At 49.8% G+C, this 24,861-nt stretch overlaps 1 protein-coding gene across 2 annotated transcripts in view; it reads left to right on the forward strand.

The window, feature by feature from the left end:
- The window catches only part of CSMD2 (CUB and Sushi multiple domains 2), a 678,038-nt gene that overhangs the window by 236,756 nt on the left and 416,421 nt on the right, over positions 1-24,861 (forward strand). For both annotated transcript variants that reach the window (XM_068966215.1, XM_068966217.1), the window contains exon 4: positions 9,001-9,195. In XM_068966215.1, coding sequence (XP_068822316.1) covers positions 9,001-9,195 — 195 coding nt within the window. The remainder of the gene's footprint in view (positions 1-9,000; positions 9,196-24,861) is intronic.

Consider the following 24,861-nt stretch of genomic DNA (forward strand, 5'->3'; position numbering starts at 1 on the left):
TGTCTCTGCCCTCTTCCTGCCAGTCACCTCTGTCAAGGTCTCTCACCTACAGCCTGCTCTCCTCACAGCCCCTTCCCATCCTGGACTCCCAGCAAAACTGATCTTTCCTTAGTTTCCCTTCTCAGTTGTGGGAGATGAGAGGAGGTTCCTGAGACTGTAACTGAACAGACACGAGTTCACGGGTACCAGACTGTGGCCCATGGGCTGGGGGCCTGTTGTATAAGTAGAGCTTGGTTGGATCAGGTACTGTCTACAGCTGCTTTTGTAGCACAGTGAAAAAAGCTGGGTCAGAGACCATTAGGCGAGGCCAAAAGTATTTACTCCCTGGTTCCTTACAGAAAAAGTGTGCCAACCCTTTGCTTTGCTTTGTTGCTCCCTATATATAATGCACATGTTATATGCTCATAGCATACATTACATACATATATACACGTATACTCAACACATTCCATTAGGGTACTCCCTTCCTGCCAGGCATTAAATCAAACACCAGATAAATAAAGAATGCGTCATTCCTGCCCCTCGGGGAAGTCCAGAGATGAAAATAGACACCTAAACAAACAATTACAGGCAGGCTTAGCTCCCGTTTGGAAGCCAGGGTGTTGTAAATTAATGAATGATTGAATTGTAATGTCGTATGACAAGTGCAGGAATTGAAGTGCAAGTAAAACCCCGACTTAATTCTGCAAGTGGGTCCAAAAAATCCAATCATGTAAAATGTGGGCCTGTGAGATTGCAAAATTAACCAAATGACCAGAACGAGCCTATGTAGTTAGTGGGCTGGGAGTTCCAGGATTCTGGGAGCTGGTTGCCAATGATATTAAACCTGAATTTACATTCTATCAGGATGTCTTTTCCTGGAGTTTCCCAGTTTAGACAAGACCCTAAGGGTATCAAGGAGGGCTTCACAGAGGAAGTGGAGGGGGGCAAGATTAGGGGAGCAGAAGATAAGGTAGAAAAGGTCAGCAGGGGTCAGATTATAGAAGGAGGGGGCTGCCTGAGCCTAAGATTTGATTTATTCTGACAGCAATAGGAGGGCTCTCGTGGTTTTCTTCTCTCTTTCCTTTTATTAATTTTGATGGTTTCAAATATTATTTATTCGTACATTTATCATGCAGAAGACTGAGGACCTGCGTTTGCCTGTGTCTCTCAGTGGTAGGGGACCCACCTTGGGCACGTGTGCTCCGAAAGGGAGAACAGGGCAGGGGCCGTGGTGGAGTTGCCATTCTAGAAAGCTTACTGCAGCACAGTGCAGACAGTGCATTGGAGGGGGCAGGGCTAGCAGCAGGGCCATCAGAGTTGGGTGCAGAAGCCCAGGGGAGAGATGATGAGGATCCTCAAATGAGAAGGAGAGAGAGGGCAAGTGTGACTTATGGAGGACAGCGATGTCCCGGGGAGAAGCCAGGCTTGCTGCTCCCAGAAGTCAAAGCCCAGTAACAAGAAAGGCTCTGGAAATTGAACAGTTCACAGCTCAGAGAGATAACCCAACCGAGCTAATGGAATAACTGACATGAATAAGTTACCGCGAGTGGTTCTCACTTTCAGCTGGGCTCTCCAGTCACCCAGAGGAGCTTGGGCTCTTCCTCTGAAATTCCAATTCGATAGGTGTGGGGACAGGCCTAGGCGTTGGTATTTTTATAAAACTCCCCATGTGCTCCTGATGCCGAAGGTTGCAAAATTGCAAACATGAGCCAAGAGAAAGGCTCAGAGGGGAGAGTTTATGCCAGAGGCTGGGCAGGAAGAGACTTGGCAGGACGGGGCCCTGTGGACGTGTGAGTGGCATACCCTGTCTGAGGTCCTGGCACCCCTGCGTTCATTTGATTGACAGGTAGCAGGAAACATACAGGACCAGGCTCCCTGGTGGTTCAGACGGTAAAGGATCCGCCTGCAGTGCAGGAGACCCAGTTTCGATCCCTGGACCGGAGGCTCCCCTGGAGAAGGGAACGGCCACCCACTCCACTATTCGTGCTTGGAGAATTCCATGGACAGGGGAGCCTGCATCCTTGGGGTCGCAAAAGAGTCGGACATGAATGAGTGACTAACACTGAACTAGGGTTTGACTTGCCTGGTTTTCACCCCAAGTCATTCCCGTGAGGAGAATGAGTGTGAGTCTCCTATGAGGATGTTTCAAGGTACACCAGTTACCATGAGCTCGATGTGGAATGATCAGTGCAAGCACGGCCTAGCACAGGTCAATGTCATGGGCTCAGCAGCCAGGCGTTGCTGTGGACCCCCGGCTCCACCCCCAGCGAGCTACAGGGTCTCAGGAAATGTGCCCATGCCTCTCTGGGCATCATACTCATCTCAACAAGGCATAATAGCCCTTCCCTCAGTGGTTTATTGGGAGGATTCAATAAGATCATTAAGTCACTCAATAAACTTTCATCAAGGTGTCATTATACATCAGGCGCTGTTCAAGGAACTAGGATACAAAAGGGAATGAAACAGATTCAAAAGCTGCCTGTATTCATGGAGCTTATATTGTAGCCGAGTGAGACAAACAATAAACAGTGCATCAAGTACATACTGTACCAGATGTAGATGGGAGGAGAGGAAGTGGAGACAAGTAAGATAATTCTTTGGGATGGAACGATATACAGAGGCCTTGACAATGAGGATGCCACATAGTAAGTGTGAAGTTGTGTTTACTAGGCCAAACAGCTGAAAGCAAGGGGGGTTGCAAATGTTTACTAAGATATAATGTGAGATGAAGAAGTGCCTAGCCTAGCACAGGCACTCAAAAGGTAATGGATCTTATTCTTTCCTGCCCTGTCCATGCCCGCTGCCCCTCTCTGTCTCACACACACACACACACACACACACACACACACACACACACACACACACACACCACCATCTCCCCTGTCCATGCTGAGGGCTGGGGAAGAAGCAATCCTTCCTGCATCCTTTCTCCCAGCCACCCTGTCAGTTTGTATCAACCGTATGGCCATGAAGATCAAACAAGCTACCTGATGGAAGATAAGGAATCAAACATATGGAGGGTGCTTGTCCAGAGAGCATAAACGACTCTTCATTATAATATGGCAACTAAAGTCTCAAATTAAAAATGAAAGAAGGCATGATGTAGCTTTTGCTGCACTCCAACCACAAAGGAGATTCATTGTCATACAATCACTGAGAAAATCATGTTGATTGGCAAGAGGCTGGCTTTGTAGAAGGGACAAAATTCCCCACAGCTAATCTACAATGGAATTGTTCAATGTCAGGCACAGCTTTAATAATACTGTTCTCGGCTGCCTTGGATGTAAATATCCCACTCTTCATTTTGTAAGCAATCAAAGGGAAGTTTTATAGACAGGAGAGCATGAACAGTTATAATATCTGTGCCAAAAAAAAAAACACACGGGCAAAATCCAAAAATCAAAGAACACTGTGCCTTAGAAAGTCTGGCTTTGTGGCTTATCTCCAATCTCTGTCTGTCCAGCAAGTTGTGCATCAGACACATTACAAAAGATCACACTTTAAATGCTGCCCTTGACATTATTAAAAAGTACAAGATCGGCAAATCAGACTGGAGAAAAAAAGACAGACAATTAAATCTGGACAGTCGGGTAATCACCCTTCATTTGGTCTCAGAGTCTAGAATAATGAAGGGAGGAAGGGAACTCTTGGTCATTAAGCACCTACTGTGTACTGGATGCTGTCTCTGTCAGAAGCAGTATTGTATTCCACAATGAAGGGTGTTGAATGATGGAGCCAGAAAGACCTAGATTCACAACCTAGCTCTGCCCGTTTCTAGCTCTGTGGCCTTCGGAGAAGTTGCTTAAACTCTCTGTGCCTGAGTTTGGTTTTGTTTTATTTTTTAATCTATAAAATAAGGATAATAAATATCGCACATGATTGTTTTGAGGATTAAGTGAAATAAATTTATAGCCTTGGGCCCAAAACATACCAGGGACTCAGTGGTGGGTATTATAAATCTAGCTTTATTTCATCTGCTCATCAGCCCTGTCAGGAGACCCCAGTTCAATTCCTGGGTTGAGAAGATTCGCTGGAGAAGGGACAGGCTACCCACTTCAGTATTCTTGGGCTTCCCTTGTTGCTCAGCTGGTACAGAATCCACCTGCAATGCAGGAGACCTGGGTTCAATCCCTGGATCGGGAAGATCCCCTAGAGAAGGGAAAGGCTACCCACTCCAGTATTCTGGCTGGAGAATTCCATGGACTGTGTAGTCCATGGGGTCACAAAGAGTCAGACACAACTGAGTGACTTTCACACTCACTTCAAAGAGATGCTGAAGACCTAACCCCAGGACCTGTGGATATGACCCTCTTTGGAGATAAGGCCTTTGCAGATGATGGAGGCCATTGGAGTGTGTCCTAATCCAGTATGGTTGGTATCCTTTTAACAAGGTGAAATTTGGACACAGGGAAACAAAGGGAAAATGCCCAGTGAAGGTGAAGGGTTGGATGGAAGCTTGGACAAGTCAAGGAACAGTAAAGTTTTCTAGATAATGACCAGAAGCTAAGAGAATTCCCTTACAAGTTTCAGAGGGATCATGACCCTGCTGACACCTTGATTTTGGACTTCTAGCCTCTGTAGCTGTGAGACAGTAAGTATCTGTTGTTTTAAGCCACCCAGTTTGTGGCACTTTGTTGTAGCATCCCTGGGAAGCTAATACAATCCACCCCTTCACTCTAGAGGAAGAAAAAGAAAGTATCCTCAATTTCAGATGAATAACTGAATGATGAAGCCCAGAGAAGTATAGTTTATGGCTCAAGATCACTCAGCTAGAGGTGGATGAGCTGAGATTTGAATCCAGGCCTCTCTGGGACCAACATCTGCCCTCTCTCCATGCCCTGTGTAGCCTCTCAGGAGCAAAGCTCAAGTTAAAAAAGGAGGTGGGGTTGGAAATGAGCTCCCCACTCATCACACCCAAATCCCAGTGGAGGTGCCAGGTCAGAGTGGTCTGATTATGAACAGCTCATTAAGTAAAGAGCAGTGAGCACTTGAGAGTGACTTTTTAAAAAGAATCGAATTTTATTTATAGTGATGTTTCAGTCATTAATTTCAAAGGAAGAAAGCCCAAAGCAGAAGTCGGTTCATTAAAAATTTGACATTAGTAATTTAATTAAATGGGGTTTTGGCGTCTCGTTGCGGAAAATGAAACGTTAGTTCTACACCAGTTCTTAGCCCATTTCCCCAGGTTGGCTCCCTCCCCTAATCTTAGCTTGCTTTCTTCTCCAAATGTTTACCTGACCCACCCACTTGGACCCCCAGCACTCACAAACACTCACATCACAGTCTCTCCCTCTGCTGTAGCCAGCAGCTTGGGATTGTGGGAAATGCCAGGGAAGCCGGCAGCAAGGGATTATGGGAAATGCCAAGGAAGCTGGCAGCAAGGGATTATGGGAAATGCCAAGGAAGCCAGCATCGTGGGATCATGGGAAATGCTAAGGTATCCAGCAGCCCAAAGACTACATTCTTAGCTAGGCTAATAGGGTGATGAGGTCAGTCATTTTGTCTGGGTCATCTTACTTGTCAAAGGTAGAAAAAAGGCAGGGAAGAGCTCTTTAGCCCTTAAGATAGTTCTTTCACAGAAACATAAGTCATTTAAGGGCAGAGACCCTGTTGTCCAGTTCACTGGTTTGTTACCAGCATAGAGTGCAGCAGGCCCACACATTTTCATTGCATGAAGGAATTAATGCATCAAAGAGGAATTTTTCCAAACAACTAATTAATGGACACTCAAATATATCCCTACAAGTACCAGACACTGTGTTAGGCTCACAGGGACTGCATGGCCCTACCTCACAGTGGAAGGACAACATCTGCCATTTTTGAGCACCTACTCTGTGCTGGGCACTGTGCCAGCCATGCATCGGCTATGGTCAGTAACCTGGTCAACCCCTAGACATTACTGTTCTTTTTCAGTTGAGGAAAGTAAGGCTCAGTGAGGTCACGTGACTCAAAGCCAGGGAATAAGACAGTGACAGCACCTGGCTTCAGACCAGATTAAGCTAGTACCAAAGTCTACCCTTTCCTTCTACAAGGAGGGAGGAGAGGAGAAGGCAGAGGGAAAGCCTCCTTTCTGAGGGCTCTGAGATCAGTGTGGATGGTTGAGATGGTCCTGAAAAATAGCAATATGGGCTGGAAGAGGGTACATCAAGGACCAGGGAAGCTTTCTAGAATCCAGGCTGGTTATCTCCGTTTCCTTATTTCTCATCATTGCCACCCCTCCCCTCTTACTCCAGGCTCCCTGAACTCTTGGGTTGTCTCTGGCCTCAGGGTCTTTCCACATGGTATTTCCTCTGCCTGGAACACTCTTTGACCTAGCTAATTCTTACTAATCTCGCAAGGTTCAGCATAGACATCTCCTCTTCCAGGAAGCTGGCTCTGACTAACCCCTGACTGGGTTTGGCCCCCTGCCTGGTTCCTATCTCATTATAAGGGACTTAGTATACCTTTAAACATATGCATGTCCCACTGGACTGGGAACTCAGATTCTCTTGTGTGGTACTCTCTGTATCCAGGCTCTAAGCTCTTTATATACCTCCACTTATTTAATTGTCACAACAACTCCAAAGGAAGGTACTGTTGTGAATTGCCGAGGAAACTGAGGCCCAGAGAGGTGAAGAGACTTGCTCAGGGTCCCACAGGTAGTAAGCCACCAGGGTGGGATGTGAACCCAAGCACTGAGGCTGTTAGGCCTCTACTTTCCACTGTCTTACTCTATGGCCTCTCAAGGCTGGTGTCCATAAACCATCGTCACATGAAGTAATGGAGAAGTACTTTTAAGGCAAGTTTTCCCAGGTGGTGCAGTGCTAAAGAATCCTCCTGCCAATGCAGGAGATGCAGGAGACGTCGGGTTGATCCTTGGGTCGGGAACATTCCCTGGAGGAGGAAATGGCAACCCACTCCAGTATTCTTGCCTGGAGAATCCCATGGATGGGGGAGCCTGGAGGGCTACACTCCATGGGGTTGCAGCGTTGGACATGGCTTAGCAACTGAGCAAGCATGCATGCACTTGGATGGCGGTCTGGACGCAGCTGTGACCACTTGTCTTCACCTTGTGGGGAGGTGTGGAATGGTGAGAGGTGGGACCTTCTGGGCACAGGCAGTTCCACCTTGAGGAAGAAAGGCACAGAGTAGGGGGAGCTGAGTCAGGGTGAAGGTGTGACTCAGGCACGCAGGTGATGCACGCTCCCTTTCTCCCTCCTGACTGGCAGTCACGATGCTCTAGCACCTTCAGCAAGACTATTTCCTCTGCATAACGAATGAACGTTGGCAGCTGGCCGTTACTGCTCTGGCTCAGGTGTGGTATTCTCCGGCTCCCCATTTTCCCCTTGAAACAGGTCAGTCTGATCAGAACTCAGGTTCTTGTCTCCCTACCTCACTGCCTCTTTCCAGCACTAATTACCCCTTCAACTCCCCTAAACCCACTGGGCCAAACTCCTCTTCTGGCTGCCAGGGCAGATACGCATGAAGAAAGGACACCGGGTTGAATGAGCGCCTACTCCACGCCACTGTCTGTGTCCCTTCCACGGTGTTTAGTGGGAAGGACTGTGGAATCTGAGATCAGAGCAGTCAAACCCAAGAGATTAAAGTGATTTCCCTGGGGCATCTCAAGTGATGGGATATACGTGTTACTGAACCAGGTTCCTTTTGCCCAACACACAGCAAGCCACAGGGCTGAGATGCCAAGGTTTGCAGCAAAGAGAGGATTTATTCACAAAGTATCCGAGCGAGGAGACGGGAGAACAAGTCTCGGATCTGCCTTCCCAAAGGGAAGTTTGGTTCACTTCAGTTCAGTCGCTCAGTCATGTCCCACTCTTTGTGACCCCATGGACTGCAGTACGCCAGGCTTCCCTGTCCATCACCAACTCCCAGAGTTTACTCAAACTCATGTCTATTGAGTCAGTGATGCCATCCAACCAGCTCATCCTCTGTCATCCCCTTCTCCTCCTGCCTTCAATCTTTTCCAGCATCAGGGTCTTTTCAAATGAGTCAGCTCTTCATATCAGGTGGCCAAAGGACTGGAGTTTCAGCTTCAGCATCAGTCCTTCCAATGAATATTCAGGACTGATTTCCTTTAGGATGGACTGGTTGGATCTCCTTGCAGTTCAAGGGACTCTCAAGAGTCTTCTCCAACACCACAGTTCAGAAGCATCAATTCTTCGGCACTCAGCTTTCTTTATAGTCCAACTCACATCCATACATGACCACTGGAAAAACCAAAGCCTTGACTAGATGGACCTTTGTTGGCAAAGTAATGTCTCTGCTTTTTAATATGCTGTCTAGGTTGGTCATAACTTTTCTTCCAAGGAGTAAGCATCTTTTAATTCAAAGACAAGGGCCTCAGGATATTTGTGGGATAGAGACTAGAGAAGCAAGGTGGTCTGAGGCTTGGGGAGCATGGGGAAAGGTGCTTGGGTAAAGGAGCAGTGATCACCCTTCTGCACACGTGTACCTAAGCTACAGGCCTCTGCACATTTTGAGGGCACTTAGCACCTTCTGAGGGTGTAGTTTTTTAGCCCTCTGATATCAAATGGTCACTGAGTGTTCACTCACACATGCCCAGTGAGAAAGTGGGTGGTGTTATTTAGTCTTGATTAGCTCAACCAGACACAAATTCCTGGAAAACAGTTCAGGCAGGCGTTTGTGGTTTGGGGTCTGTGCTCCTTGGAGGAGGACATGCAAACCTTTTGTAGCAACAGATAAAATGACCCTGAGTGGCGAAGGCAGGATACAGCTGTGACTGATTGAACTGATCCACAGCTTCAAACATACTTCACACCCAGGGCTGCTCATGAGAAAGGGCAGGAAACCTGGATGTCCGGGAATAAATCGCACTTGGGGCTCCTTTTGAGCACGTGACCCCTGTGAGTACTCAGGGCCCAGGCAGCCGGGAGGGCACAGTCCTATCCTAGGGAAGAGAGGAGGCTTCGGGAGGGGGGTCGCCCAGGGAGGTGGCGCTCGGAGGCAGGGTGTCAGGGCTGGAGCCCCGTTCACGGGCTGCGTCTCTCTTTCTGCTCACAGTGCTCCCCAGCCACACATGTGGGAACCCCGGGCGGCTGCCCAACGGCGTCCAGCAGGGCTCTACCTTCAACCTCGGTGACAAGGTCCGCTACAGCTGCAACCCTGGCTTCTTCCTGGAGGGCCACGCTGTGCTCACCTGCCACGCTGGCTCCGAGAACAGTGCCACGTGGGACTTCCCGCTGCCCTCCTGCCGAGGTAGGTGGCCAGGGCGGGTCTCAGGGGTGGATGGCCCCTGGGAGGCCTGGTGGACCTTCCAGTGGGAGCCGGTCTCTGTCTGCCCCAGCAGGGTGTGGGGTCCCCGCCATGGGGAGTATGTGTCTTGGAGCCACCCAGGGCCCTCAGGGGCCCCACGTATTCTGGGGGCTTTTAGGCTTCATCAGACCTCCTAGCCCTCAGATGTGTACTCTCTCAGCCTCCTTCCTCCACATCAGCAAATTTATTTTTAGCTGGTCTGCCCTCCACTCATGCCCTCCTGTCTTAGAAGAGACATCGTTTCTCTTCCTGTTACCGACGTGTCTCCCGTGAATGGCTCTCTCCCAGCTGCTTTCCCTCTGACCTCACCCTGGCAGTTCTTCCCTCTTTTCTTTAAATTCAGCCCCTCTCTCTGTTTTATGGTGTTCCCCTCTCATCCTTCAAATATGCTCAGAACCTCTTTACCCCAACACTGCCCCCCAGGAAGCCCCACCTCCCTTCAGCGCTACGTGGACCTCAGCCTCCCAGCTGGGATGACCAGCTTGTCCTGGTTTCCCAGCACATTCCCAATTCTTAGCTCCCAGAGTCCTGCATCATGGACACCCCTCTCAGTTCCAGACAAACGGAGACAGTTGATCACTCTTTTCCCAGCCTATTTCTCCCTCTCCCCACAATAATCAAGCTTATTTCTAAGATAATTTCTCATGCCTCTTATCTGATGACAAAAATAGCGCATGATCATTTTAAGTGATCTTCGCAAATACAGAAAAGACCAAAGAAACAAAATTTGCCTGTTTTCACCATGATTTTCAAATATTCCCTTCCCATATTCTTCTTTTTTTTTTTTTGTTTGTTTCAAATGGAAGAATAGCTGATTTACAATGTTGTGTTAGGTTTAGGTGTAAAGCAAAGTGATCCAGGCTTCCCTGACAGCTCAGTTGGTAAAGAATCAGCCTGCAGTGCCGGAGACCCCGGTTCGATTCCTGGGTCAGCAAGATCCACTGGAGAAGGGGTAGGCTATCCACTCCAGTATTCTGGCCCGGAGAATTCCATGGACTGTGTGGTCCATGGGGTCACAGTCAGACACGACTGAGCGACTTTCTTTTTCAAAGTGATTCAGATGTACATATATCTAAATAGATTCCTTTTCAGATTATTTTCCATTATAGGTTGTTACACGCTGTTGAACATATTAATAGTTCCCTGTGCTATAGAGTAAGACCTGGTTATTTGTCTGTTTTATAAGTGATAGTGTATGCCCAGTGATCCTAAACTCTGAATTTATCCTCCCCCACCCCTGGCTTCCCCTTTGGTAACCCTAAGCCTGTTTGCTTCACCTGTGAGTCTGTTTTTGTTTTGAAAATAAGTTCATTCATATCACTCGTCTTAGATTCTTCCTATGTGTGTGTGTGCGCATGCTCAGTCATGGCCAACTCTTGGCTGGTCTTCCTGGGCACGGAGTGGGCTGGGGTGATGGTTCCCCCCAGTGCTCACATCACAGCAGTAATTCATGGGTGTGCGGAGCCTTTAGGGGTCACTACTCTCCCCCAGCTCACTCCTGACTCCTGTTCAGCCTCTCAGATGATGATAATTCTTCCCCCCTTCCTTTTCCACTGGCTTTTCCCCCCATCTTCCCCTTAAATGCCAGAGTCTAGCATGGCCTCTTCACTGGGAACTTCTGGCATCTCTTGGAGTTTCTCACCCACTTTGCTGTGTATGCTTAGTTGCTCAGTCGTGTCTGACTCTTTGTGACCCCATGGACTATAGCCCACCAGGCCTCTCTGTCAGTGGGATTTCCCAGGCAGGAATACTGGAGTGGGTTGCCATTTCCTTCTTCAAGGGATCTTCCCAACCCAGGGATCAAACCTGCATCTCCCGCCTCCTGCATTGCCGGTGGATTATTTACCCACTGAGCCGTTGGGAAAGCCCACTAGCGCTGTTGCTTGAAGTGACACTTTGATCTCCAACCCTCCCTCTGTCCTAAGCGTCTGGCCCATAATTATATCAAACTCTCCTGAAGCCCTCCCTTCAAATAAGGCATGTCCAAACTTAACACTTTCTATTTTCCTGAACCTGCTCTTTTTGTTGCCCCCCCCAACTCGGTGATGAGTGTTACCATTCAAGGTGGCCAAATCAGACGTGTCAGGGGCATCTGACATTCCTCACCCTCTTTGCTCCCAGCATCCTTAGTCTCCATGTCCTGACAAATCCTTCTCTGCACTGACCTTCCCCTCCACACCTCTGCCGCTTTTCAGGGGACCCTGCTGCTGATGGTCCAGGCTCTCTCAGCTCTCACCGTCTCACTGCAGAGGATCTCCAGCCCTCCAGCCCTCTCACCGCACACATCCCAATTCATTCTCCACTGCAGGGGTGAACTTCCTAAGACACAGATCTGACAGCATCACTTCATGCTTAGATTCCTGCCAGTGGCTCTTTATCACTGACAGGGTCAAGTTCACATTCCTTAGCATGGAGCACAAGACCCTTCTGGAAGGAGTCCCAGACCGATCTTTCTAAGTCATTTCTAGGTAGCTTGCAATTAGCCACATCAGAAATGCTCCCTTCCAGAACACACAGTCTAGGGAAGTCAGCCAAGCGCGTGAAATCTTACTTTCAGGGGGGCTTCAAGCCTTAGAGATTCCTGAGGGCCCAAGGGGGCTGAGATAAGGCTCTGTTCAAAACTGGGGTGGGGGCCGAAGCACTGTCCCATTCTCGGAGCCCTCAGAGCCCCCCATTCCCTACACTTCAGGGTCCATTATTCTTATTCACTACATGGTGCATGAAGAGCTAAGAAGCATTCCCAATAATGTCCGTGATTTTCAGAAAGTGATTTTCCAAACTGCCCTTCCTTAGGAGGCCAAACCAAAAGGAACAGAGAAGGGTGTCCCTCGTGTGCACAGACTTGGGGAGGATTAAAGCCTTTTGGCCTTTCTTCCTTTCTCATAGAACTCTTGGGGGATGGCATCTGTGAGTGAATTAACTTCATCCACTGGGCAGTGGTCCATAAATACTTGCTGAGTGAATGGATGGCTGGATGGGTCTGATTCACCATCAGAATTATGTAGGCCTACGAGCCCAAAGGAGAAATTACTGGCCTGGGTTAGCCCACCTGCCCAGCAGCTTGGAGTGACACGAGCTCTTTGGGTCCAAGGCTTCACAGAGTGTGTTGAAGGGTGGTGTACCTCTGCCTCAAACAGTATATGCCACCCGCCTGGCTGGAAGGAAGACTTGGAGACACAGCCCAGACCAAGAGGGAACAGGGACCAACCGGGGCCTGGGGGCAGAGCAGGTGTGAGTCTGGCCTCTCGGGAGGCCCATCCCGAGGCTACTAGTCCATCAAGGCTTGGCCCAGCTGGCAAAGGGAAGGAGGCAAGATTTCCCATCAGTTTGTGTTATTTTGGGGCATCTTTTCAAAGGCAGATGTCCTTGGGAGCCCTAAACTTGTTGAACCTTTCTGATTCACAAGGAAGGCCATGTGGATTTCAGTAATGGGCCTCTGACTTGTGAGGTGCATTGCCCTGGATCAAAAAAGGCTGCATGGGGGAAAGAAAGGGGTTCATATGCTCTGGGGGCTGAGAGGCAGATGGTGGAAAGAAAGCAGCCTGAACAAGAAAGACTTGGTCTCTGAGGTCCAAGTCCGGGCTGCCCCTAAACCCAGGGAGATGGGCATTTGGTCTGCAGCAAGTTGGGTGGCTAGTGCCCAGCTGTATTCCAAATGTTCTGGATCCAGGGAGAGGAACCTGCAAAATATGAGACAGAAGCAGAACATCAGGCATGGAGAGAGCATGAATTCAAACCTACATTCAACTCTAGCCATGCCAGCTCAGAGCTGTGGCTCACTGGCCTGCCACCAAGCCCGAATCTTAAAGCCAGGACATGAGTACTAGCCTTAAAGGGTGATTGTGTACACATTTATTCACTCAGCATTTAACAACTTTTTTAAAAGATTTTTTTTTGGCATGGACCTTTTTTTTAAGTCTTTATTGAGTTTGCTATAATATTGCTTCTGTTTTATGTTTTGATTTTTTAGCCTTGAGGCATGTGGAACCTTAGCTTCTCAATCAGACATTGAACCCACACTCTCTGTGTTGGAAGACAAAGTCTTAACCACTGGACCTCCAAGGAAGTCCCAGGAGTTAATTTAACAACTTCTGATTGAGTACCTACTCTGTGCTAGCTAGTCACTGACTCAATCTTTATTTATTAAATTCTTGTAAAGTGCCAGATATTGTTCTAGATGCAGAGAACTGCAGTGATGAAGTCAGACCAAGTTCCATGAGCTCATAGAGTTTACCCTTTAGCATCTGGGAGGCAGAAACAGACGAAAGACAAAGAAACAATTTTCAGATTACCACTGGAACTATGAGGGAGATGAAATAGCTAGTGACAAGGGAGGGAGCTGTCAGGAGAGGACTCTTCAGGAGGTGACATTTGAACTGCATCCTGCGTGACAGGGCTTCCCAGATGGTGCTAGTGGTAAAGAACCTGCCTGCCAGTGCAGGAGATATCAAGAGACGCGGGTTCAATCCCTAGGTCGGAAAGATCCCCTGGAGGAGGGTATGCCAACCCACTGCGGTATTCTTGCCTGGAGAATCCATGGACAGAGGAGCCTGGCAGGCTGTAGTCTATATGGTTGCATAGAGTCGGACTTGGCTGAAGTGACTTAGCATGCCTGAATGACAAGAAGGAGCCTATTGTGTGGAGACCTGGGGAAAGGAACCTCAGATGCAAAGACCCTCAGGTGGGAGAGAGCTTGGCATGTTAGAAGAAGAGAAAACCAGTCCATGGGGCAATGTAGAGTCAGGGGAGGAGATGAGGGGAGTAGATGGGGCCGTGGACAAGTTTGGGACAAGAAGTTTGGATTTGATTCAAAGTTCAGGAGGTAGCCAGGGAAGAGCTTTATGCAGAGGAGTGGCACAATTGAACTGACTTTTTAAAAAAAAGTTTGGATGATATAAAGGAGAGGGATTTTAGTTGGCAAGAGGCAAAACTGGGAAGCCAGTTAGGAGGCAGCTGTTGCAGGTGTGCAGGCTGGAGCTGATGCATCTCAGTCAAGGGCGGCCATGGCAGAGATGGCGGGAAGGGGGCAGGTTGGGTTTAGAGCACAGCCAACAACCTTGTGATGAAATGAACGCAGGTGTTGGTGGAACAAAGGTCAAGGTTGACTCCTAGGCTCTTTCTGGAGTGCTGGCAGGGTGGGGATGCCAGTAACCAAAATGGGGGTGACAGGGACAGGGAGCAGAAAGTGTGTACCCTAAAGACAGTCAAGAGAGCTCATTTTGTCTAGGTCAAGTTTGAAAAGCCTATGATATCTACAAGGAGAGGGTATCAGTTCTATGGCTAGAGGCAGTTCAGAGCTAGAAAGATCAGGAGAGGGGTAAGAGAGCCAGCATGGTGATGGAGATAGCTTAGAGGGCCTGGGCACTGCATGCTGGGCCCCTTGTGCTGAGCCAATTATCCGACATACAGCAGGCACTGAATGCCGTGGCTGGCAGCGTGAACACCGAGTGTTTCTGACCATGGGGCCTCGGCAGGGACCGTGGCTCCCAGAGAGCTTTCCTAACTACAGTGTCCCTCCACTGCCATTGGGACCGCTGGTCCTACTTCTGTCGTCTTTGCCATCCCCGGTGGCTCAGACAGTAAAGAATCTGCCTGCAATGCAGGAGACTTGGGCTCTATCCCTGGGTAGGGAAGATCCCATGGAGAAGGGAATGGCTACCCACTCCAATACTCTTGCCTGGAGAAGTCCATGGACAGAGGAGCCTAGAGGGCTGCAGTCCATGGGGTCGCAAAGAGTCAGACACGACTGAGCGACTGACACGCTCACTTCACTTTATTGCCCATCACTACTGTCACTGTAGTGAAACCACTCAGCACGTGGGCTCTGGAGTCCAGTCACCTGGATTCCAATCCTGTCTGAGTGACTTTGGGCTAGCTACTCAACTTCCTGTGCCCCGGCCTTCTCACCTGTGGATGATGAGAAGAGCCATACTTAACTCCTAAGGCAAAGGGAGGCTCAAGTTGATAAACACTCCACATGGAGCGCAGGGCCTTGTTCACAGTAATGACTCAGTGACAGTTAGCTGTCATGATTCAGATAGCCATGGCTACCACTGGCCAGCATTTATCAAGCACGGACTGGGTGCCAGACCCCGTGTTATCTAATCCTCACGAAAAAAACCTCAGGAGATTAAGATATTACAGTGAGGCAATGGAGGTTGGAGAGGTTGCTGGTGGTCACACAGCTAGAAGGTGATTCCACCCAAGTCTGTGTGCTAACCGGCCATGATCTTGGCCACCCCTGTCTACTGCAGATGAGGACAGGGGCTTATGACCCATGGCAGGAGACTCATGGGGGCATTGCTCCTTCCAGAGCTGCTGCAGCTTGGTCAGAGCCCAAGACCCTGGTCCCTGCTGAGGAACTTCCCCTACACAGGTCAGCCAGGCCAGGGGCTGCCCTGTCTCCGTGGTTTCCCTTTGACCTTCCTCTTGAACTTGTCCCAGAAGCTTCTTAGGAGAAACCTCAGGGAAGCACCTGAGGTAGTTCTGCTGGGCATTGCTGCTTGAGGGTGGGGGCCTGGGTCTGAGGGACCAGGGTTTCCCATGAAGAAACCTGACCCAAGAACTCACCCAGCTCTACCTGAGCATGGGTGGGGGGCCCTCCCTGTGGAGAGAGCACACAGCCCCTGCCTCAGGCCCCTCAGGAGGAGAGAAAGAGAGCTGGAGGAGACCTCTCCCACCTGCAAAACCCGCCTCCGGGGTCTGGGGCTTCCAGGAGCCTGTGTCAGGACTGGCATCGCAGGGGCGGAGACTGGAGTGGCAGAGAAAGAGGTGGATAACGGCATGGAGTCTGAGCATCCTGGATTCTAATCCTGGACCCAACATTTAGTAGCCATGTGACTGTGGGCCAGTTTTAAAAACTCTCTGAGCCTCAGTTTTCTCCTCTGACTGTGTGGATCACAATAAACTATGGAAATTCGGAAAGTGATGGGAATACCAGACAACCTGACCTACCTCTTGAGAAACCTATATGCAGGTCAGGAAGCAACAGTTAGAACTGGACATGGAACAACAGGCTGGTTCCAAATAGGAAAAGGAGTGTGTCAAGGCTGTATATTGTCACCCTGCTTATTTAACTCACACGGAGAGTACATCATGAGAAACGCTGGGCTGGAAGAAGCACAAGCTGGAATCATGATTGCCGGGAGAAATATCAATAACCTCAGATATGCAGATGACACCACCCTTATGACAGATAGTGAAGAGGAACTAAAAAGCTTCTTGATGAAAGCGAAAGAGGAGAGTGAAAAAGTTGGCTTAAAACTCAACATTCAGAAAACGAAGATCATGGCATCTGGTCCCATCACTACATGGCAAATAGATGGGGAAACAGTAGAAACAGTGGCTGACTTTATTTTTCTGGGCTCCAAAATCACTGCAGATGGTGATTGCAGCCATGAAATTAAAAGACGCGTACTCCTTGGAAGGAAAGTTATGACCGACCTAGACAGCATATTGAAAAGCAGAGACATTACTTTGCCAACAAAGGTCCATCTAGTCAAGGCTATGGTTTTTCCAGTGGTCATGAGTGGATGTGAGAGTTGGACTGTGAAGAAAGCTGAGCACCAAAGAATTAATGCTTTTGAACTGTGGTGTTGGAGAAGACTCTTGAGAGTCTCTTGGACTGCAAGGAGATCCAACCAGTCCATCCTAAAGGAGATCAGTCCTGGGATTTCTTTGGAAGGAATGATGCTGAAGCTGAAACTCCAGTAATTTTGACACCTCATGCGAAGAGTTGACTCATTGGAAAAGACTCCAATGCTGGGAGGGATTGGAGGCAGGAGGAGAAGGGGATGACAGAGGATGAAATGGCTGGATGGCATCACCGACTCGATGAACATGAGTTTGAGTGAACTCCGGGAGTTGGTGATGGACAGGGAGGCCTGGCGTGCTGCGATTCATGGGGTCGCAAAGAGTCAGACACGACTGAGTGACTGAATTGAACTGAAAGTGTGGATGACATAACACCTGTCTCTTTGAGCGGTTAAAGAATCAAATGAGAAAATGCAGATGCAGGGGAAGCATCTGCCGTGACATCTGGCCTGTAAAGAAAGTGCAGCAAAGAAGCAGCACCTCACTGAGCGCCGTGTCCCATCTACGTCATCCTCTCGGAACGGCACCTCGGGGACAGTGTCTATGGAAGGAGTCTGGGGGTGGCGGAAACAGCAATGCTGTTGGGCAATTGGAAGTTTCTTCATTTTAGAAAGAGGTGTCCTTGTGGGATGAATTGAGAGGGAAGCATCGACATAGGTCCACTAGCGTGTATACAATGGCTGGCGAGAGGGCAGCTGCTGCACAGTACAGGGAGCTCAAGTCGGTGCTCCCCGCTGACCTCGAGGGGGCGGGCCGGGGCGGCCCGGCCAAAAGGGCAGCTGGTTCACACTGTTGTACAGCAGAAACTGACTCAACATTGTAAAGCAGTTATACTCCCGCTGAATAAAAAGAAGGGGTGTCCTTGATAAAGCCAAGGATAAAGGGGCACCTGATGTGAAGAGCTGACCCATTGGAAAAGGCCCTGATGCTGGCAAAGATTGAAGGCAAAAAGGAGAAGGGGGTGACAGAGGATGAGATGGTTGGATGGCATCACTGACTCAACCGACATGAATTTGAGCAAACTCCAGGAGATAGGGGAGGACACGGGAGCCTGGCGTGCTGCAGTCCATGGGGTCACAAAGAGTCAGACGTAACTGAGCCACTGGACAACAACAACAAAAAGGGCAGAATTCTGAGCCCCCAGAAGAGGGAACTGGTGAGGGACACTGAGCTTCACAGTAGAAGGAAAGAGGGGGGCGCTGCTGGTGGCTTTGGGGCTCTCATGCCCTGGCTCTCTCAGCCTTGCACTTGAGTTGTCAGATGGCGGCTTCTCTCCAAGAGGGGCCAGTTGAGATTTTCCTTTTCTCAGAAGCTGAGTACCCCTGAGCAGGGAAGACATGGACAGAACCCCAGTGCGGAAGACCTCAGAGCTTCTAGGCATGCAGGAGAGTGCACTGGAGTTGGCTTCAGATGGTGGAGGGTGGGGAGGGGCGCGATGCAAGTTCCTCCATCCCTACCTGAAATTTGTGAGTCACCAGAGAGTTAGCAGACGTCAAAGTGGGCTGAGGGAGAGTTCTGTGAAATTATAGTTAATTGAGGAAATGTCGGTGGAATTTAAAGACGATCATAAATAAACTCATAAACTTGGAAAGGCAACTATCAGCATAACACACCTGCACCCTAGAATTGACATGACTTAATGGCGATGGAGAATGCCCATCGCCAGAGAAGGAGGAGGTGTAAATTAATATTTTAGGAGTGTGGTGTCAGCTGAAGGTTATATTTTACGACTTGAGGTTGTAACCATGAAATATGATGCCTTGTTTAAAGTGTGAGAGAATCTCCAAACAACTTTTACAGCATCTTCAGTCAAAACTGGGTGATGCAGGACAAGAGTGTCAGAGGAGCCTAAGAGGCGGGGAAGACTCCAACAGCAGAGATGCCATCGTCAGAGCAGACTTGAGCCTCTACCCTCTAGAGGGTCTCAAACTCCCGAGTCCTCAGCTCGGCACAGTCTAGAAGTCATTGACTAAAACTGGGACATTTGGGAATGAATTTGAGGCAGTAGAAGTATGGTGGATGAACCTAGAGCCTGTTACACAGAGTAGAAAGAGGAAAATATCATATATTCATGCATGTATATGGAATCTAGAAAATTAGTATGGATGAACCTGTTTACAGAGAAGAAATGAAGACACAGATGTAGACGTATTAATTTGTCTGCCTTAACTCTTCTCCTTTGTTTTTCGATTTTCTCACTTTTCTCATTAAATTTACTCTTTGGAATTGGAGGAAAACCTAGGAGGCTAAGGAAACAAGAGGGAGGGGATACCGAGGGTGGGGCGGGGGAGGGTAGAGAGGAGGTTCTGTCCCTGAAAAGGGACCCCTGCAGGGTCCTGCTCAGTTTCAGGAGGTGTGTTGTAGTGAAGTGAACTGAAGTGAAAGTCACTCAGTCGTGTCCGACTCTTTGTGACCCCATGGACTGTATAGTCCATGGACTTCTCCAGGCCAGAATACTGGAGTGGGTAGCCTTTCCCTTCTCCAGGGGATCTTAACCCAGGGATGGAACCCAGGTCTCCCGCATTGCAGGCGGATTCTTTACCAGCTTCCCCAGTAGAGGAGACCATAGTCCGGGTGCCAGAGAGACGCAGCTGGAATCCCAACTTGGTCACCTACTGTATCATCTTCTGAAAGTTACTGAATCTTTCTGAGCTTCAGTTTCCTGTTTCATTTATTTGTTCAACAGGTATTTACTGGGTGCCTCCTATATACTAGGAAGGTGGTAGATGCTGGGGACAGAACAGACATGGACCCTGCACTCACAGATCTTACTGTCTAGACATTAAATAAATTACTCAGTTGATCAATTAATTATGGTAAAGTATGTGGTACTCTGAAAATATATGATGGGGAGAGAGGGGGTATTCTGTATCTGGAAACATCCTTGAGGAAATGACTCTTAGATTGGGACCTAAAGACTAAGGAGGGGCCAACCAGGCCCAAGGAGGTAGGGAAGAAGTTTCCAGAAAGAGAGGACAGCATTTTCACAGCTTCTTGGGCAGGGAGATGCTTGGTGCGGAAGAGCTGGGAGGAGGCCAGTGTGGTTATGGGAAGTAGGTGGGGGAGCGGCTGGTATGAGGGGAGGCCCTGCGAGGTGCTTGTCAGCCCCTGGAGATTCTGCTTTCTCCTGAAGGACAGTGGAGTTGTTGAAGGTTCCTGTGGAGGGGCGCGGTGTCACCAGGTCTATTCTTACTGGGATCACTAGAGAGTTGGACTGCGAAGAAAGCTGAGCACCAAAGAATTGAGGCTTTTGAACTATGGTGTTGGAGAAGACTCTTGAGAGTCCCTTGGACAACAAGCAGATCCAACCAGCCCATCCTAAAAGAAGTCAGTCCTGAATATTGGAAGGACTGATGCTGAAGCTGAAACTCCAATACTTTGGCCCCCTGATGTGAAGAATTGACTCATTGGAAAAGCCCTGATGCTGGGAAAGATTGAAGGCAGGAGGAGAAGGGGACGACAGAGGATGAGATGGTTGGATGGCATCACAAGTAAACTCCAGGAGTCGGTGATGGACAGGGAGACCTGGTATGCTGCAGTCCATGGGGTCGCAAAGAGTTGGGCACAACTGAGCTACTGAACTGAACTGGCCTCTGTGTGAGGAATGGGTGGGCAAGGGCAGGAGGGATGCTTGGAGACAGGAGGGAGGCTCGAGACCACACACCCCTGGGGCCAGCTCAAGGTCCCTGCACTCCTGCCCTGCTCCCTCACCTTTCCACCTGCAGGTTTCCCCTCTAACATCCACCCCGTTGCTCCTTCTCTGCCTCCTTTCAGGAGCCCCTGCTTCTGTCTGCTGCCCATTAAATATTGCTTCCCTTCCCAGCCTTCTCCACTCGCATGGAGCCTGGCCCACTCCCAGCCTCTTGGGCTCCAGGCTCTGGGTCCTCTCCACGGTGCCGCCAGCCCGTGTGCATGGCCACTTCTCAGCCTCCTCTGCACTCACCGTCCCCAGCACTGCCATCATCAGCGCTGTTGGCCCGCTACAGACCTCCGGGTCCGCTTTCCCTCCTCCCCTTTGCGGTCCACTCCAGGGTGGAGGCCACATCCTCTTGTTTCTCCCCCAGACTCGCTCTTGAATCCCTTCTGCTCCTTCTCCTCTTTCACATGGCCCAGAGTTCAGGCTCTGATGATGGGAATGGCCTCTTCACCGTTCTCCTCACTACTTCTCCCTGCCTGCCATCCTTGCCACCCCCCAAACCACAGCATCCATCCATCATGCAGGGACCAGAGTCACTTTCTAAAGCAGACCCAGCTTTCACTCCCTGCTGACAGTCCTGCAAGTCTCCCCAGCACCAGCAGGGCAGAATCTCTCCCTTTAGCAAGCCCTCCGAGGCCTTTCCGAGTGGACCTCCACCTCCCTTTCCACGTCCACCCCACCGTTCATCTCATGCATCCTACACCTTCACCTGGAGGGAAAGTGGCCCACTTCCCAAGCGCACCAAGCCCATTAGGGCCCCCCTCGCCCTCAAATGCCGTTTCCTCTGCGGGGAAGCCCTTTCTTTTCTCTCCCTCCACACTTGCCTATCCCTTTCTCAAGGTCTAGGCTAAGTGTCTCTTCTTTGACCGTGACTTTCCTAACCTTCAGTGGAGTCAAGATGAAGCTACTGTGGCTAAGAGTGTAGACACTTCCACCTGGGATAGACAGGGCCAGTGTGGGACTCTTGCAGCCCGCAGGCCCTGCGCTTGCTGGGAGCGACACTGACAAATCTCCCACTTGCTGGCTGGCTCCTGGGGCTTATCTCCTTGGTACTGGTCACGGTGAAGTTAAGGAGACAAACTGCCTTGGATGTCAGACTTCACAGGCTTCTGCCAGAGAGATACCCAGGAAATGCTGTGCACCTGGATATGACAAACAGCTCCAGGAAAACTCAATTTAAAACTGAGCAAAGCAAATGGGTCTACCTTTCCTCCCACCCTGCTTTACGGGGGCAGGTCACCTGGATTGGAGGCAGCAGGAAAAAAAAAAAGGGAGGAAATGAGGAGAACAGAACTGCAGGCCTTCACATGGCATTCGAGGCCCTTCACCAGGCAGCCCGTCCTTCCCACCCACCCAGCTCTGCCATCTCTGTGTTGCCCTTTGAGTTCCGACAATCCTGACTGTGCCTCTAAATGCCACACGTGCCCCTGCAGCTGCCTTGCTCCTGCCTTTGCTCTGCCTAGGACACCCTTTGGCCTGATCCTACCAGACAGTCAGCCCTCAATCCCACCAGCTCAGCATTCAAAACGTAGCCAGACATTGACTCCATCTCCCCAGTACCACCTGGCCCAAGCCAACAACATCTCTTTCCTGAATCACTGTAGTAGCCTCTACAAGCCCCTTGCTTCTGCCCTCTTCCTCTTTGGTCTGTTGTCTACACAGCAGCTCAAGGGATCCTGTTAACACACCAGTCAGATGAGGTCTTCTGCTCAGAACGTGCCGCTGACTTCTCATCTCATTCCGATAGAACCCCAAGACCTAGCAGTGGCCTCGAAGGTCGTCCATGGAGCCCCATCCCTGCCCTCTCCTCCTTACTCCCAGTGTGCCATCCCCTTGGGTCTCTTGATGCTCTTCAGCAGTGCCAGGCCTCTGCACACCAGGGCCTTGGCATCTGCTGGTCTATCTCGAATGCTATTCCTCCAGATAATCGCCGCGCTTCCCCTCTGCCTCCCCCTGGTCTTGGAAAATGTCAGCTTCTCAGCGAGGCCTGCTCTGACCCTGTTTAGTGCGAGGTCCTCCCATCCCCCTCCGGCACTGGTCACCACTTCACTTATCATTCTTGGTTGCTTAGTCGCTCAGTCGTGTCCGACCCTTTTGCCATCCCATGGACTGTAGCCCACCAGGCTCCTCTGGGCTTTCCCAGGCAAGAATACTGGAGTGGGTTGCAATTTCCTTCTCCAGGGAAATCTTCTGACCCAGGGAGCAAACCCGTGGTTGAACCCTCATCTCCTGCATTGGCAGGTGGATTCTTTATTGCTGGGAAAGAAGTTTACTTAGGGAAGAAGTTTACTTATTTATCTCGAGTATTGTCTGTTTTCTTCCGACTGGAATGTCAGCTTCACAAGTGTAGGAATTTTATTTGCAGATGAATCCTTTGTACCTAGAACAGTGCCTGACACATAAAGAGATACTCAGTAAATGTTTGTTGAATGAATGAATGGATATCTCAACACAAATGTTGCCTCTTGCATGAAGCCTTCTCAAGTCCCCTCAGCTGTCACTGTGCCTTGACCCCTTGGTTATAACAGTTCTGGGAGCTACTGTGTGTTTGCCTGGCTACCCCCACTCAGAGAAACTCTCCGGGCAGGGATGAGATCATGCTTTTTGTGATATAGTGCTGGGCCTGGCCCAGTGTCTGGCACACAGCAGCTGCTCACCTAGTGAGTGTGGGAGGGAAACTTTCCTGAGTACCTGCTGAGTGAGATGCCTTCACTTCTGTGCTCATACATACCGAGGAGCTGAACATTTAAGAATGGGCTCATTCTTAGGACTTCCCTGGTGGTCCACACTTCCACTGCAGGGGGAACAGGTCTGATCCCTGGTTAGTGGACTAGAACCCCACATGCTGCATGGCACGGCCAAAAAAATAGAAAAAGAAAGAAGAAATGGGCTCATTGTCTTGAATAGACCTTACCCCTGTAGAATGACATTAGTAAGGATAGTTCAGGACCTCTGAATAAACCCACTTTTATCCCCATCCCACACGGCTTCTGTGTATCCAGCCATCAGCTCCATCTCTCCACTGGGATGCCCCCTGCACACACTCTGCCCCGTGGTGTCCCAAACTGCCTGCCTTCCACATCACAAGGCGCCCCCCTCCTCCTGGGTCCCCTGACACAGGAAGTGGCAGCTTTTGTCCCTCCAGATGCTCGTGCCTGAAGCCTGGGGTTCATTCATGCCTCCCGACTGCCAGTCCTGTAGATTCTACTTCTTCACTAGCTGTCAGGCAGGTCCAACCCCCACCCTCCTCAGGCCCTTTAGCTCGGATCGCGTCTGGCCTTACCTTGACTGTGGTGACTCTGTGCTACTGAGAGCATCCTGCCCACTGCCCCAGCTCAGACCTCGTCTATGCCACAGTGGTCTAAGATGCAGATATAATCCTGTTTCCTCACTGTCTTTGATCCTCAAGATGAAGTGGAAGGAAAGGGAGGATTTGCCTTTAGTTGGGCATCAGGCACATGCCTGTCCCTGGCTAATGCTCAGTACTGTCATATTCATGATCCCATTCAGCTGTCACAAGAAACCGTTCTGCAGAGAAGCAGAATGAAGCTTAGAGAAATAAATCACCCAAGGTCCCATGGGCTGGAGAATTGTGGAACCCAAATTCAAGTCTAGACCCTCCTGACCCGAAAATCCAGTTTCTTTCCAATGCAGCCCGCTGCTTCCGATCTCCCGGAGCCCAGTGTCCTCTGTCGTCTGGCTCCTCCATCTCCAGCACCACCGCCCATCACTCCTCTCTGCTAGCTCTGTTCTAGACAGACCATCTCGAACGGCTTATCTTAGGTCTGCCTTGTGGTTTTGTGCTTCCGTGGTTATGACCTCTGGCTCTCTTTTCTTTTCGACGCCCTTCCATTTCTTCTCTATGTAGTAAACTCCGGTTCATTCTTCAAAACCCTGCCCTGACAGTACTGCCTCTGTTAAGCTTGCCCGAACTGACTCACCCAAGCAAAGTAACGTGTTACTTCATCTCTGTCCTCAAAGTGTGAACTGTACTCCTGCGAGATAAGGGAGTGTTGGTTAAGAGCACTGGCCCTGAAATGAGACTGTTGGGCTTAAAAATCCCAGCTCCTTTAATTACCCATTTCCTTCCCCAGGGGATCTTCCCGACCCAGGGATCAAACCCGGGTCTCCCACATTGTAGGCAGACACTTTACCGTCTGAGCCACCAGGGAAGTCCACTATAAGCTGTACCTTTGGCAAATAACTGAAACTCTCTGTGCCTTGGTTTCTTTACCTGTAAAATGGGAATGATATTTCACAGAGTCATGAAATCTGTGGAGTAGTTAGCATAGCACCTGGCGCCGTGTACGTGCTTAATA

This window comes from Capricornis sumatraensis, chromosome 2 (assembly GCF_032405125.1).
Source record: "Capricornis sumatraensis isolate serow.1 chromosome 2, serow.2, whole genome shotgun sequence".
NCBI classification, from domain to species: Eukaryota; Metazoa; Chordata; class Mammalia; order Artiodactyla; family Bovidae; genus Capricornis; species Capricornis sumatraensis.